Source organism: Leucoraja erinacea, chromosome 7 (assembly GCF_028641065.1).
Source record: "Leucoraja erinacea ecotype New England chromosome 7, Leri_hhj_1, whole genome shotgun sequence".
Lineage (NCBI taxonomy): Eukaryota > Metazoa > Chordata > Chondrichthyes > Rajiformes > Rajidae > Leucoraja > Leucoraja erinaceus.
Window position 1 is genome coordinate 22,692,293 of NC_073383.1, and position 16,186 is coordinate 22,708,478.

Genomic DNA, 16,186 nt, shown 5'->3' on the forward strand with positions numbered 1-16,186 from the left:
TTGCAAGTTATTTTTTATGTCCACCTAGACATGAGCTCCTGGAATTAATAAATTGAATCATTTTCTTTATTAGTAGAATTAATTTGGAACAAATTATTGTTCCAAATGTATTGCTGTAAAATTCTTTTAAGACTATTTCATTTATGCAATCAGTTCCAGTTGTCTGCTGCACTTCTATCATTGATAATAAAGTATTTTGAGAAAACTGGTTCATTATTTTTTTGGAGGCAGGATTAATGGTGAATGATAGTGCATTTGTTGTTTCAAGTATAATTCTCAGAAATGAATTGATATAATGCCACTTATAGAGCTGTTGGATAAAGTATTAGGAAGGTGAGGATATTTGACATTCAATGTTGATTAGAGAAATGATGGTAGGTTTCAAGTTGGAAGATTGTTGGTAAAAATATCTTACTGGGGCCTAATCATGGGGTCTAGAAGACACACATTGCGATCTCTCCTGATCACTAGGCGTCTCAATGATTTAGATAAGGCATCACTGAAATTCAGTAATAGAGTGCAAATGCACACAGTTGATTGTGGGGAAAAAAGCATTAAGATGCATGCTTATTTGAACAATAGGTCTGTATGTCAATATCTCTTATTATGCAATGTTGAGAAACTCATACATTTTTGTACCATGTACCATACGTTATATTGAATGATTCAGTAAAATAAAACTGGAGTAACTCAGTGGCAAGGCAACATCTCTGGAGAAAAAGGATGGGTGATGTTTCGGATCGGGACCCTTCTTCAGTCTGAAGAAAGGTCCCAACCCAAAACGCCACCCATCCTTTTTCTGCAGAGATGCTGCGTGGCCAGCTGAGTTACTCCAGTACTTTGTGACAATCTTCTGTGTAAACCAGCATCTGCAGTTCTTTTCTACACATCTAAGGAGTATTAATTCACCCTTTAATAAAAAATGCACACTTATTGCAATGTGGTTATAAGTAAAGTAGGTCAGATTCTGTGTTTATGATGTTAGGACTATTGTTTATAAAAGGACGTTTATATATTGAATCGTTTTGTCTAATTTCTGTCTAATTTTGTTAATTCTGTCTAATTGTGTTTATTGAATATGGTTTGTTGGTATTCAGGGAAAGAGATTTACTACATTATTATACCCTGAAACATTCAGCTAAATGAGCAGTAGCATGAGTTGCTAAGTTCTTTACAAAAGAATGCCAAATTCCTGGGTGAAGAGAATGCTTCAGTTGGAAAGGCAACATTTCTTTTTGGCTGGAAGGATTATGTATTACTTCAGTTTTCAAAGTTCAATTGCAAAAGCTCCTCAATTTTGGGTGTTTCGGAATGACAATCAGAATCATTTAAAAATTATTAAAGTTAGAATTCTAAAATCAAGCTAATAGTTACTTAAATACAGAACTTTTTTTCTCTAACCTTGAATATTTATTTGTTCAACGGATGTAGTTCTGAGCCCAAAGAAACACAATTTTCAATATGAATGAAATATGGAAATATTTGAATTTTGCATTTGGATATTTTATAGTGAATTATTTTCTTCACTCCCCCCCCCCCCCCACCTCAGTTTTTATGTGTTAATCGGTGTTGGGTAACTATTTAGATTTATTTTTGAAAGACAGAGCATAGGTTTCAGTCTTTCGGGGGGGGGGAAACTTTGAATAAAATTTAACATGCTTCTGACTAACTGCAAAATTGACAATTCACAATTCATAACCCCTGCTTCCCAATACTTTTGAAGTGGTTGAAAATTTGCTGACAGAAAGAAACATTTGAAAATTGAAAACAATAAAATGCATGTGTTTCTGACATGCATGAATTATCATTAAAACAGAGCATATAACAGATTTGTTTTACAATTTACTTTATGTGATTTATAAAATAGTTTTTAATAACTCTAAAACTCACATTCATAGGTTTAAGGTTCTTATTTTTTGCAGGTGAAAGTTGATTTAGTTTAATGGGCTGCAATCTACTGCAAGGTATTTATAATGGAGCACAAATCCTTCAGGTTCAACCTGGAATGGCTTTGTCAACGGGATGGATTGGGTGCAGCCAAATTATGGAAATTCTGAAGCAAAATAATGAGAGCCCTGGAGGAATTCAAGAGTTTTGGTAGCAGCTGTGGAGGGGTATCGGGTCAAGGCCCTTCATCTGGACTAAAATGGTAGAGGGGAAGTAGTCACTATAAAGAAGGGTTGGGCAAGAGCTGGTAAGCCTGGTCAAAGCTCTTTCAACTTTTTTTCTCCAGTAATTGAACATTTAGAAGTATTCTGGAGGGGGCAGGGGAGGGGGGGGAGGCCAAGTGTTTCAATAGTGATGATTGATAGGAAATATTTGGGGCTGGATTTAATTACTCTTCGTGCTGGAACCGATGTATAATGGGAATCGACCGTAAGAATTTGTTTTAAGGGTAGATCTGCACAGTGCTGTCACTCTCCAACACCATCTTAACTATTTACTAAATACAGTGACCTACTTTAAGATTGTTAATGATAACACCTTGTTAATAAGTGACAAAGTAAACTTTTTTTAATTTAATACTGAGGTGCATAAAAATGTCATAGCTAAATAATGCTTTGGTTATCAGGCTACAAAATAACTGCATAATTATTTATGAAGACCACTTCTATGGAGATCTGCAAGCCATTAACTGGATTATCCTTCAGTCTGGGCTGAAATGTAGCCTTCCATTGGTAGAGTAGCCGCCACAAAAATTGCTACGTTCCATTATATCAATCAATGCTTTTTTCTAATAAAACTATGTTCCCACTATTAAGCTTCGTTATCTTTTTATAAAGCTGACAGAACAAAATATCAGGCTTTTATATGTTTTATGGTTGCTGTGAACTCTGGGCTTATTTCCATGCTGTATCTCTTGGACTGTCATTTAAGTAATTGTCTTAATTTGAGACCTTTGTTCAAATTTAAAACTAATGGGAACATTATCTCTTCTTTTCTATCTAGATTTTGACTTTAAATGTTTTGCTGAACATTCTGTGTGCTATATCTTAAGGCAATCTAAGTTTACTTCATACAAAGTTGAGGTTAGATTTGCTGGTACCAATTGTGAACTACAGTTTTTTTTTTAAAGGAACACGGGTACAAAAGGCAGTGCTTGTTTGGATTTAGAGCATGGTGTAATGTTTTGTGTAGTACCTAACTTGGAAATGCATGATATGGACACTGCATTCAGTTCCCCAATCACTCAACTTGATGAACATGACATTTATTTTGGGAAGAAATTTAAAACCAATATTTTAATTGTTAATTTGTTTTTATAAAGACATTTTTGCAATTGACTGCAATGTGCTATGCATTCAAATTCCAGAAGCATTCCGTTTCATTGAAATTCCTACAGAAATGGTGGTTTCTCGGTGTCTTGAATCAGAATGGTTTCTGCCAATTTAAACGTCCAAGTTAGTCAGATATTATTCTTTAATTATTTTAAGGAACTGATACTGTTTTTCACAGTTAATAGAGAAGGGCATTCTTATTAACATTGTAAATATGCAGGCTTTTGAACAGAAAGAGGGTGGCTTTAGTCCGCAGTATGTGTCACACTACCAATTATTTATCTATAAAACTGCTGTTATATAATTTATTTTAACTGCAATTATGGTGACAGTTGTTCGACTCTAAAAATGGGCTTGAGGAGGTGGATGTTGTTTGTCTTTGCTAAGTTGTCAAACCAAAATGTCAAGTATCTTTATTTGTTTAAAAAAAATCTGCAGTGCTGCATAACTGCGTATTTTGAAGCACACTGAAGGTAAAACTGCTTTGGGTAGATAATTTATCATCATGGAAAACTTTTTTTAAATAATTTTAAATTGCCTGCAGCTTCTCTCCTTCACCTTCATGTCCCCATATTTCAAAATTGCATGAATTTTCTAACAGAAATCTAAATGCACATTATATATTTTGATTATTTCTTTAATGTGTGCAAACTTGATGGCTTTATATTTTCTACATTTTATTCAAATAAAATTCTTTAAAAATCATTATGGTACATTTTTCAGCAATAAAGATTAATCAGTTAAATTTTAAAACGGACATTACTTGTCATAAAATCAATTTTCATATCTTATGTATATACCATGAAGACAGTTTAGCTTTTGCTATTTTGCTACCAGGCCATCAATAGCAGAGATAATCAAAGCATGGCTCTCTTTATTTCTCATCTTTCTTAAATGAAGAACAATAGAACTTGCATCTAGAATCATACAGTCCAAATGGGCACCTTCATCCTACCTCGTCCACACTTACAGTGATGCCAATCTAGGCTGATTCAATTTACCTGCATTGGGCCTGTACTCTCTCTATGCCTTTGTTAACCAAGTACCTGGCCAAATTTCGAAACCGATGCCAGTTTACACAAAAGGACATAAAGTGTTGGAGTAACTAGGTGGGACAGACAGCATCTCTTGAGAACATGGATTGGTGACATTTCGGGTCAGGATCCTTCACACCTATCCATATTCTCCAAAGGTGCTGCCTGACCCAGTGAGTTACTCCATACTTTGTGTCCTACCTTTCCAGATGCCTTTTAAAAATTGTAATTGTACTTGCCTTTACCACTTATAGCAATTCATTCTAGATCACAACTCTGAGGAGAAAAAACTTACCCCTCAAATCTCTCTTAAATTTCTCCCCTCTACTCTTAAACCTGTATCCTTTAGTTCTAGAATCTCCTGCCCAGGGAATAATATTCTATCTTTCCTCTCTTTGCCTCTCATAATTGTATAACCTCTATAAGGCCACCCTCTCAGACTTCCATGTTCGTGTGAGAATAAATGCAGCTTATTCAATCCTTTCTTATAACTACAGCTCTCTATTGCAGGTAACAACCTGGTTAATCTCTTCGGCAGTTGAGCTATTGCTGCCACAGCCTTTATATAGTTGGTGACTGACCCAATGAAGGGTCCCGACCCAAAACATCAACTATCCATTTAGATCCACGGATGCTGCTTGGCCCGCTGAGTTTAGTTTAGATACAGCATGGAAACAGGCCCTTCAACCCACTGAATCTACACTGAACAGTGATACCCGTACCCTAACACTATTCTACACACATTAGAGGTCATTTTACATTTATACCAAGCCAATTAACCTACAAACCTGTACGTCTTTACACTGTGGGAGGAAACCGGAGCTTCCCGGAGAAAACCCATGCAGGTAACGGGGAGAACGTACAAACGCCGAACAGACAAGCACCCGTAGTCAGGATCTAACCCAGATATCTGGCGCTTTAAAGCAGCAACTCCACCACTGCGCCACCATGCTGCCCTTTCAAAAAGCAAAAGAAAGAAGAAAAAAAACCTCAATTAGATTGTTTATGCCCTGTGGTCTCATGTAAATTTGTGTATAAAAGGTGGCAATTTTCTCCATGAATGATAACAGCCATTTTTGTTCAAGGGGGAGTGGAGAACAAAGGGGGACTTGGCACAAGTGCACTTTGTAAGCGCCCTCTATGTGGCGACTAAGACTTTCACTGTGACTTGTCACATGTGACACAGCATTCATTCATTCAAATTATTAACTAAGTTCAAATTTCCCTGATCTGGTGAAACCTGAGCTATTCTCTCTGGATGATGTGGTTCACATCAGACCTTGGCAGTGCTTACAATTTCTGCTTTCTCCTATTTGTGTCCGAAATGGACAGAGAATGGACAAATGAAAAGATACAATCTGAAGAATGCAAAGAATCTTTATATTTTTGATCCACAGAGCAATATTACACCTTATGAGGTGAGATGAATAGAAAGCTCAAGATTTTAAAAGTTCCTAGATTGAAACATAGAAATTAGGTGCAGGAGTAGGCCATTCGGCCCTTCGAGCCTGCACCGCCATTCAATATGATCATGGCTGATCATCCAACTCGGTATCCCGTACCTGCCTTCTCTTCATACCCTCTGATCCCCTTAGTCACAAGGGCCACATCTAACTCCCTCTTAAATATAGCCAATGAACTGGCCTCAACTACCCTCTGTGGCAGAGAGTTCCAGAGATTCACCACTCTCTGTGTGAAAAAAGTTTTTCTCATCTCGGTTTTAAAGGATTTCCCCCTTATCCTTAAGCTGTGACCCCTTGTCCAGGACTTCCCCAACATCGGGAACAATCTTCCTGCATCTAGCCTGTCCAACCCTTTAAGAATTTTGTAAGTTTCTATAAGATCCCCTCTCAATCTCCTAAATTCTAGAGAGTATAAACCAATTCTATCCAGTCTTTCTTCATTAGACAGTCCTGACATCCCAGGAATCAGTCTGGTGAACCTTCTCTGCACTCCCTCTATGGCAATAATGTCCTTCCTCAGATTTGGAGACCAAAACTGTACGCAATACTCCTGCTGGTCTCTGAATTTCTCCCAGTCCTCTGGTATGCTGCTTTTTTCTGGCTAATTTGTACGCATCATCCTTCGCTTTGATACTATCCCTGATTTCCCTTGTTATCCACGGATGCACTACCTTCCCTGATTTATTCTTTTGCCAAACTGGGATGAACAATTTTTGTAGTTCATCCATGCAGTCCTTAAATGTCTTCCATTGCATATCCACCGTCAACCCTTTTAGAATTAATTGCCAGTCAATCTTGGCCAATTCACGTCTCATACCCTCAAAGTTACCTTTCTTTAAGTTCAGAACAATTGTTTCTGAATTAACAATGTCACTCTCCATCCTAATGAACTCAACCATATTATGGTCACTCTTGCCCAAGGGGGCACGTACAACAAGACTACTGACTAACCCTTCCTCATTACTCAATACCCAGTCTAAAATAGCCTGCTCTCTCGTTGGGTCCTCTACATGTTGATTTAGATAACTATCCCGCATACATCCCAAGAAATCCTCTTCCTCAGCACCCCTGCCAATTTGATTCACCCAATCTATATGTAGATTGACGTCACCCATTATAACTGTTTTGCCTTTGTCGCACGCATTTCTAATTTCCTGTTTGATACCATCTCCAACTTCACTAATACTGTTAGGTGGCCTGTACACAACACCCACCAGCGTTTTCTGCCCCTTAGTGTTTTGCAGCTCTACCCATACCGATTCCACACCCTCCAAACTAATGTCCTTCCTTTCCATTGCGTTAATCTCCTCTCTAACCAGCAACGCTACCCCACCTCCTTTTCCTTTCTTTCTATCCCTCCTGAATATTGAATATCCCTGGATGTTCAGCTCCCAGCCTTGGTCACCCTGGAGCCATGTCTCCGTGATCCCAACTATATCATAATCATTAATGGCTATCTGCACGTTCAACTCATCCACCTTATTACGAATACTCCTTGCATTGAGACACAAAGCCTTCAGGCTTGTTTTTACAACACTCTTACCCCTTATACAATTATGTTGAAAAGTGGCCCTTTTTGATTTTTGCCCTGGTTTTGTCTGCCTGCCACTTTTACTTTTCACCGTGCTACCTATTGCTTCTACCCTAATTTTACACCCCCCTGCCTCTCTGCTCTTGTACCCATCCCCCTGCCACATTAGTTTAAATCCTCCCCGACAGCACTAGCAAACACTCCCCCAAGGACATTGGTTCCATTCCAGCCCAGGTGCAGACCGTCCTGTTTGTACTGGTCCCACCTCCCCCAGAACTGGTTCCAATGCCCTAAAAATTTGAATCCCTCCCCCTTGCACCATTTTTCAAGCCACGTATTCATCTGTAATATCCTCCTATTTCTACTCTGACTGGCCCGTGGTACTGGTAGTAATCCAGAGATTATTACCTTTGAGGTCCTACTTTTAAGTTTATCTCCTAGCTCCCTAAATTCATCTTGTAGGACCTCATCCCTTTTTTTACCTATATCGTTGGTGCCAATATGCACCACGACAACTGGCTGTTCACCCTCCCCCTCCAGAATGTTCTGCAGCCGTTCAGTGACATCCCTGACCTTGAAGGACACTTTTTTTTAATAGTTTGAATTAGTTTTGAAGATAAGCTCCACTCCCATGGGAAGGTTGTTGGAGGTGAGTTGCAACATTACAGTTAGAAATACTGAGAAAAATATTTGGACACTGATGAAGTCTTATTTGACACCACAATTTTCCAAGTTAGAATCATGATATTTGGCTACATGCCTGACAACAGACTCCCGAAGCAGAAACTTATTCCAATCACTGATGTGGAAGAGATTATCAAACAAATAGTAGAATAGATTCAAGAAAATGCTCAAACCTATAACCTATAAACATCCTTGCTAACATCTTGGAATCAATTGTCCACGGCCACTCAAAGTGGGGAAAGAATATTTGGGATGAAAATAGGACCCTCAAGCACATGTGTTGCAAAGAATCTGTAGTTCCTGCTTTTGCTTCATCAGCCATCTCCAAACACAAACCCAGATTTGACTGGACATGCTAAGTTTTATAATATCTTACTTTCTGTGGTTAAAATTGATTTATTATTCAAAGGTTATCCAGAAATATATAGTTAATGTCAGTTTGTCTTTTCGATCATAACCTGTTCTGGCACCACCTTACCGTGTCTTCTCTAATAACGTGTAACCATTTATGGATAATGTTGGTCACTAAGATTGACACCTTCTTCATTCCAGTATTTGACCAAATTCTATCATATCTCCTGACTTTTCCTGTCTGATCTGCTTTTGTTGACTAAGAACCCATTCCTATTCACAGGAATTTATTCCAACTGAATTTTTTAACCTCCAAATTTGAATTCAATGTTATTATGCTGCTACCCTCCACTTTTAGAACTACCATTATCACTCATTTCTGTTGTAAAATCAAAACACCCATAATTGTGGCATTTAACCAGTGTCTTCTCCCTTGAATGTCGGTCTGATCCCTTACAGTGGCTGACTGACAAGTAAAGGCCAAACACCAGCATTATTGATAACAGCTGGGGCCAATAGGCTGATATTGATCGGCAACTTGACCTTTGTCAGCCGGTTCCTAGGCATTCTAGCCAGAGGGGAAAAGGGAGAGGACGCGAGAAGAAGCAGGAGAGAAAGGGAGGAAGAAGGCAGAAGGAAGAAAGAAGAGAGTGAAGAAGGGAACAAAGTGGAGTGCCTCCCTGCTAGCTGTGTTCCCCAGTTGCAGCATCGAGGGAGACTGAGCCAAGGGACAAACCTGAGACCACCAGCGCCATCGTGTTGTGAGACTGGACTGTTGGGAAATCACCCAGAGATGGCCAGTGCCTTTACCTGAGGTTAAGACAGTGGCTGGGGCAAGTCTGAGATGCCAGAGCCTCTTTCTGCCCACAGTCAGCGAGGGACAGTGCCCACACATACAGAGGCAAGAACTGGCCACCAGGATAATCCTGTCAAGACAGCTGCTTCTCTCAAGGCAAGGGTGAACTCCAGTAAGAAGCCGGAGATCGCCACACCTCCTTCAAAAGCCAGGACAACTGCCGGGCCAATGCTGAGATTGCCAGTGTCATCACACATGTGCCCTGACAGTGTCAGCACCCTGGGCTGTTCTGGTTTTTCTTACCATTGTAAATAAAATACATCGTGCAAGTCCACCCTACTACGAGTGTAAGTTGAACCCGGTGTCATCCCCGACACCACACTACCAACTTTCTAAACACACGTTCTTATTTAATGCTTTTGAGAAAGATATCACAGGCCAAAACCATGCTCATCTTTCCTCAATTCTTTGTTTGAACTGTGCTTTCAACAACCATTGCATTAAGCTCTGGATTTTCCTTTGTATCTCTTTAAGATGTTTTTGAAAACAGTAGATAATAAGACCAGGTGCCCAAAAGCTCTTTTTTGGCATTTGGTGGTCAAAACGCATTAATATATATTTGAAGACACAAAAACTTTCCTAAATCAATAATTATTAATGACGTATAATTAAATATATTATGCATGATTAAGTATGTGATCAAAATTAACAAAATATGTAAACTTGCAATAAATGTCGGATGTAGAACAATATATGTAATGATAAAAACAAGCTTATTTTCATTTTAATATACATGGAAAAGGGAAAAATAAATCAAAGCACAGCCTTTTAAATTCTTATCCCAGCTTACTAGGAAGCAAAAATCAAGAATTGTAAAACAGGTGGCTGCTGAATTTTTTTGCACTTTCTTATTGAAGCAACATCATTCCTCACATTTCCAAGAATTAAAGTGTGCTGTTTGTGCCTGTAAAGATTTCAGATTTCATTTGTAAATCTAGTTTGATTGCTTTTTGTTCAGGTTTTGTGATAGTTGATGGAAATTTGTCTGTTTAAAACTTCTTGAGCTGCAACTTCCACTTGTTTAACTTCTAAGCGCTTCCACCAAATGAAAATGTTTTCATTGTTTATTAAACTTAGAAAATGTTTGGACATATTTTAAGGTAATGCACATTTGTCTTGTTCTGTTTACACCACATTATGAATCTACATTTTCCTTGAATTTCCTTCCCATGAATTACTTTCCTCTGAAAATAAGCTTATCCCAAACTTGATGTGTTTCCCACACAATTGACATCTGTAACAATTAAAAGTTGTAATTAAAAATGGTTCTGTTTAATAATTGAGGAGACATTGACATTTCTGGCTTTTGACATAAAAATGTATAGTTTTAAAACCTGTTTCTCAACACCAAAACTGCCTCACAGCACCAGAGACCCTGGTTTGATCTTGACCTCTTGTTCTGCCTGTGCAGAGTTTGCACGTACTCCCTGTTACTGCATGGGTTTCTTCCCACATCCCAAAGACGTGTGGGTTAGTAACTTAATTGATCTAAGTGTGTAGGGAGTGGATAGGAAGGTGAGGTAACATAGAACTAGTGTGAATGGGTGATTAATGGTCAGGGTGGATCCAATGGGCCGAAAGGTATGTTTCCATGCCATATCTTTAAACTAAAGTACACAAAACAATTGAACAAATAAGAAGTAAGCATGTAATGTGGATAGCCTGCATAATAAAATGCTGTTTTGTAAATTTACATTTGGTTACATTCTCTAAATCTGAAGTTTCATTTGAACCTCAAAAGGGAAATGTTTTATTACACTAAATATTAATTAATGAAACACTTACTTTTGATGTCCAATACACTGAATTTTTGCATTTGCTTTGGATTTAACACCACTTCAGGATCAGTTGTACAGGAACAGTTTACTATTCTTAAAGCTTTTGTTTTTCCCTTTTGCATTGTGAACAAATCTCTCTATATTGTATTCCCATGTATACTCTATTGCATGATTTTCCACTTTTAAACAAAATCACATTTCAACTAGAAAAGGAACATCGAATCTTGAATTTCATAGTTATCTGCAGAAGCATGTTAATCAGTCACTGGACGGTGTGCCAACAGCATTTTGGTCATGGCACAGTGCATGAAGGTTTGATAGTGTCCGAGGACCAGGACACAATTGAATTGATGTTATGGAAAACATTGTACATAAGAAAGATAGTCCAGGACCATGGGGAGGAGAGGTTGCATGTGAGTGCAAATGTCTCAGATTATAATTTGGGTTGGAAGACAGTCAGATGTCTCTGAGTATTATCTCAAATGTCTGTTGTTGACCGAATGAATTGTGAATCAGTTGGAAGGGGAAGAAGTGTGGGCAAAGGGCCAGGGGTTTGAATAATGGGTGGAATGATTGTGTGATTGGATTTTTGGCTTGGTGGGTTGGAACCAAATAGGTAAACGAGACAAAAGATGCGGTTTCTGAGTTTTAGGAGTGGGTGTCGGAACTGTTTTGTTTGAGTTTGGGGACACGAAGAAGACTACGTAAGTCAATAAATTCAAGAGAGAGTATCCAATACCTTTTGTGGAAGGGAAGCAGAGTTTATTGTTTCAGCCCTTTGTACCTTCTGGTTCTGATGAAGGGCTGATGACCTGAAACACAAGCACTTTATCCTTCTCCACCGATGCTACCTGACCTGCTGAGTATCTTCAGCTTTTTCTGTGCTGTAGTCACATTCTACACTGTGTAACATTGATTTTCAGATACAGTGCCCGCCATAATGCTTGGGACAAAGACCCATCATTTATTTATTTGCCTCTGTACACCACAATTTGAGATTTGTAATAGAAAAAAAATCACACGTGGTTTTCAAAGCACCATAATGTTTGGGACAGCACTGTCATGTAAATTAAAGTAGTCATTTTTAGTATTTTGTTGCATATCCTTTACATGCAATGACTGCTTGAAGTCTGCGATTCACGGACATCACCAGTTGCTGGGTGTCTTCTCTGGTGATGCTCTGCCAGGCCTGTATTGTAGCCATCTTTAGCTTATGCTTGTTTTGAGGGCTAGTCCCCTTTAGTTTTCTCTTCAGCATATAAAAGGCATGCTCAATTGAGTTCAGATCGTGTGATTGACTTGGCACACTTAAGAATTTAACATTTTTTAGCTTTGAAAAACTCCTTTGTGGCTTTGGCAGTATGTTTGGGATCATTGCCATGCTGTAGAATGAACAGCAGGCCAATGAGTTTTGAGGCATTTGTTTGAACTTGAGCAGATAGAATGTGTCCATACACTTCAGAATTCATTATGCTACTGCCAGCAGCAGTTGTATCATCAATGAAGATAAGTGAGCCAGTACCTTCAGCGGCCATACATGCCCAGGCCATAACACCCCCACCACCATGTTACACAGATAAGGTGGTATGCTTTGGATCATGGGCAGTTCCCACTCTCCTCCATACTTTGCTCTTGCCAGCACTCTGATATGTTAATCTTCGCCTCATCTGTCGACAAGACTTTTTCCAGATCTGTGGTTGTTCTTTTAAGTACTTCTTGACAAACTAACCTGGCCATCCTATTTTTGTGGATAACGAGTGGTTTGCATCTTGCAGTGTAGCCTCTGTATTTTTGTTCATGAAGTCTTCTGCGGACAGTGGTCATTGACAAATCCGTACCTGACTCCTGAAGAGTGTTTCAGATCTGTCGGACAGGTGTTCGGTGATTTTTCTTTATTGTAGAGAGAATTCTTCTGTCATCAGCTGTGAAGGTTTTCCTTGGCCTGCCAGTCCCTTTGTGATTAATGAGCTCACCAGTGCTATCTTTTTTTCTTTATGCTGTTTCAAACAGTTGATTTTGGTAAGCCTAAAGTTTCTGATGTCTCTGTTTGGCTTCTTTGACTTTCATTGGCACAACTTTGGTCCTCTTGTTGATAAACAGCAATAACAGTTTCCAAAGGTGATGGAAAGGCGGGAGGAAAGACCAGGTGCTAAGAGCTCTCTTATACCTGCATTAAGGAGGCATTTAAACGCACCTGAACAATTAAACACTTGTGAAGCCATGTGTCCCAAACATTATGGTGCCCTGAAATGGGGGGACTATGTATAAACCCAGCTGCAATTTCTACATGGTGAAACCAAAATGTATAAAAAAATACCCTTTAATAAAATCTGACAATGTTCACTTTAACCACATTTTTTTTTTTCTATTACAAATCTCAAATTGTGGAGTACAGAGGCTAATAAACAAATTATGAGTCTTTGTCCCAAACATTATGGAGGGCACTGTATGTAGCAGTGAAGAAACAGCACTGTGATTTGATTCATAGCTCAACATATTTTCACAGTGAATAATAGCTTAATGATCCAATCTAAATTCAAGGTGCTTAAACTTTATATATAAAGTCAGAAACTCTCATCATGTTTGTTTGTCTGTCTGCCTGTCTGTGATGTCCTGAAATTACGCCAAAACAGTACACGATAGCGCTACAATTTTGGACCACCTTACTCACCATTGTCCTGTGGTGTGTAGTATCAAGTTTCCTTCAGATGGATGGTATAATTTCTTCCATCTGCACTGGCAGTTATCAGCGTATGACGTCACAATGGAAAGCCAGTTACAATGTCAGGATTCCCAATGCAATGAGAGATTTGTTACATTATTGTAAGGAGAGGGGGAGAGGGGAAAGAAATGGGTATGCTGGGGGATGAGGAGAGATGTGCCACGCCTGTGCAGTTGGGGGCTCTGGATGAGTGGTGGAATATTGCGTTGGGGGAAACGGGACCCAACAGGTCCCACTTGGTCTAGTATCTCCATAAATAATGCCTGATCTGTTGAGTATTTCTAATATTGTTTGACATTTTATATATCCAGAATCCATAGCATTTTGCTTTTAAGCAAATGTGTTTAAATCTAAAGCTGCAACTGTTAACTTAAGGCTGATCATAATATTTGTATGTGTACAGAAGCATTTGATTCCTATTTAAGGAAGTTGCTTCACGTAGATACGCCTCACTTTTCAATAAGCCCTAGCTACTGCTAAAATGTACTGGTATTAGTTGTAACAAATGCATGTGAAAATGGCTCATTGTATTTCTCATTCTGTCCCCCCCCCCAGTTGAGGTGCATTTTGATCTTATGACAGTAGAAGTGTGCATTAGATGAATATGTTTGCATGCTTTCATTTGTAAAATAATCAAGTATTATTAGTTTTAAATTGCCACCTACCACAAATCCTGCATATATTGATATTTTGATATTTTATTGTATTGTATTGTATATCTTTATTGTCATTTCCTGAGTATTCACATACCCAGAGGAAACAAAAAAACGTTGCTCAACCAGTGTCCATTCAGTGTGCATTAAAAATAAATAGAAATAAAAATACATATATCATGAACAAATTTAACACTCTACTAAACATTCAACAGGCGTTCCGATCGGCAGCGGCACATCAGTGGCTCTGCTGCAGTGTGTCCAGGTTGGTGGTTGGTGCGCGATACTTTGGCAGGGGGCAAAGTCCGTTTAGCAGTCTTATAGCCTGCGGGAAGAAGCTGAGGAGCATTTATGTGATTTATCAAATTACTGATACCAATATATTCTTTTTTTTTTATAGAACCAGGAAGGTTATCAAACACTTTAAAAGGGTCATATTATACATAATAACATGCTGAGATATATAGAAAATACACAATGTTACAATTGTATAGACTTAGGTCTTACGATGAATGGGCACATTGGTGAACTAGTAAACATCTCTGATTTTTACACATTTGGTCTGGAATAATATGTCAATCTCAATTTATAATCCAATTTTATAAGGCAGCCACAGAACAATACCAAGTGTATGTTTTGGTAGTTTGATATTTTGGACAGAGCCTGCTTATCATGTTCTATATTTTCTTTTCAATTGAAACAGATTTGGGATTCAGACCAGAAATTTTCGTCTTTATTATGATGGGAAACACTTTGTGGGAGAGAAACGGTTTGAGTCGATTCATGACCTGGTAACAGACGGATTGATTACATTGTACATTGAGACTAAGGCGGCTGAATATATAGCCAAGATGACAATTAATCCAATCTATGAACATATTGGCTATACAACTTTAAATCGTGAACCTACAAGCACAAAATGTCTTCCAGACCTCAGAGATGTTCAAGCAGAGCCCGAATCTGCCAAAGAGGATGACACTCCAGAAGAAAGGGTAAGAATCAAAGATGCTTTATTTTTTCTCTAGATCCAGACCTATACCTCACTGTGACATTTATACATGATTGTTATATTGTTTTAGAGCTGACCTACTTTGTAATGTAGCTTAAATAATCTAATCATCCAATAAAAAAAAGTAAAGCACCAAGTTAAAGTAACTTGAGTGATCCTGCAGCAATGTGTTTAATGGCACAACAACTTATGTATTCCTACTTTGGGTACGTTGTTGTAGTTTAGTGCATTGAAATACTTTCATAATAATGTATTGCATAAAGTACTTTAGCGCAGCACCTACATTAAGTAGGGAAACCGAAAAAAATATATGAGCAGTTATTGTAAGATTTATTGTTTGAATCTAACACATATACTGTAGGGAAAAGTTAAATTGTATTTGAAATGTGATCTAGAAATGTGACGTTTTAAAATCTTTGAATACACAAGGAAATGTTAATTATGAATATATCTTTATAACATTTTTTTGAGGATTTTTTTCTGAAGATTCGTATTATTCATATTTTGTAACTCTCATTGGTGCTTATTGTCCTTACTTTGTCTGCTTAAATCTGCGGTTTCAAAATCTCAATTAGCCTTTAGTGCACGTTTTTGCACAACTTTACAGTTACCAAGGCTCCTTTTTATGATGCCCTAATATGCATTTTAAAAAATAATTCCCTCAGTCTGGCATGGTCCCTCGATTCACCCTTCATTTCTGTTGCCTTTAAGTAAAATAACAAAAATTAATTTAGGAGACGACTAATTCAGCCATTTTTACTTGATAAATTATCACCCCCTCTCCTATTTGTTCAAATTGTACCTTATTACACGCTAATTCTACAATG

At 38.2% G+C, this 16,186-nt stretch overlaps 1 protein-coding gene across 2 annotated transcripts in view; it reads left to right on the forward strand.

Moving 5' to 3' along the window:
* chn1 (chimerin 1) overlaps positions 1-16,186 on the forward strand; it is an 85,556-nt gene that overhangs the window by 36,567 nt on the left and 32,803 nt on the right. For both annotated transcript variants that reach the window (XM_055637934.1, XM_055637935.1), the window contains exon 7: positions 15,054-15,342. In XM_055637934.1, the coding sequence (XP_055493909.1) occupies positions 15,054-15,342 (289 nt within the window). The remainder of the gene's footprint in view (positions 1-15,053; positions 15,343-16,186) is intronic.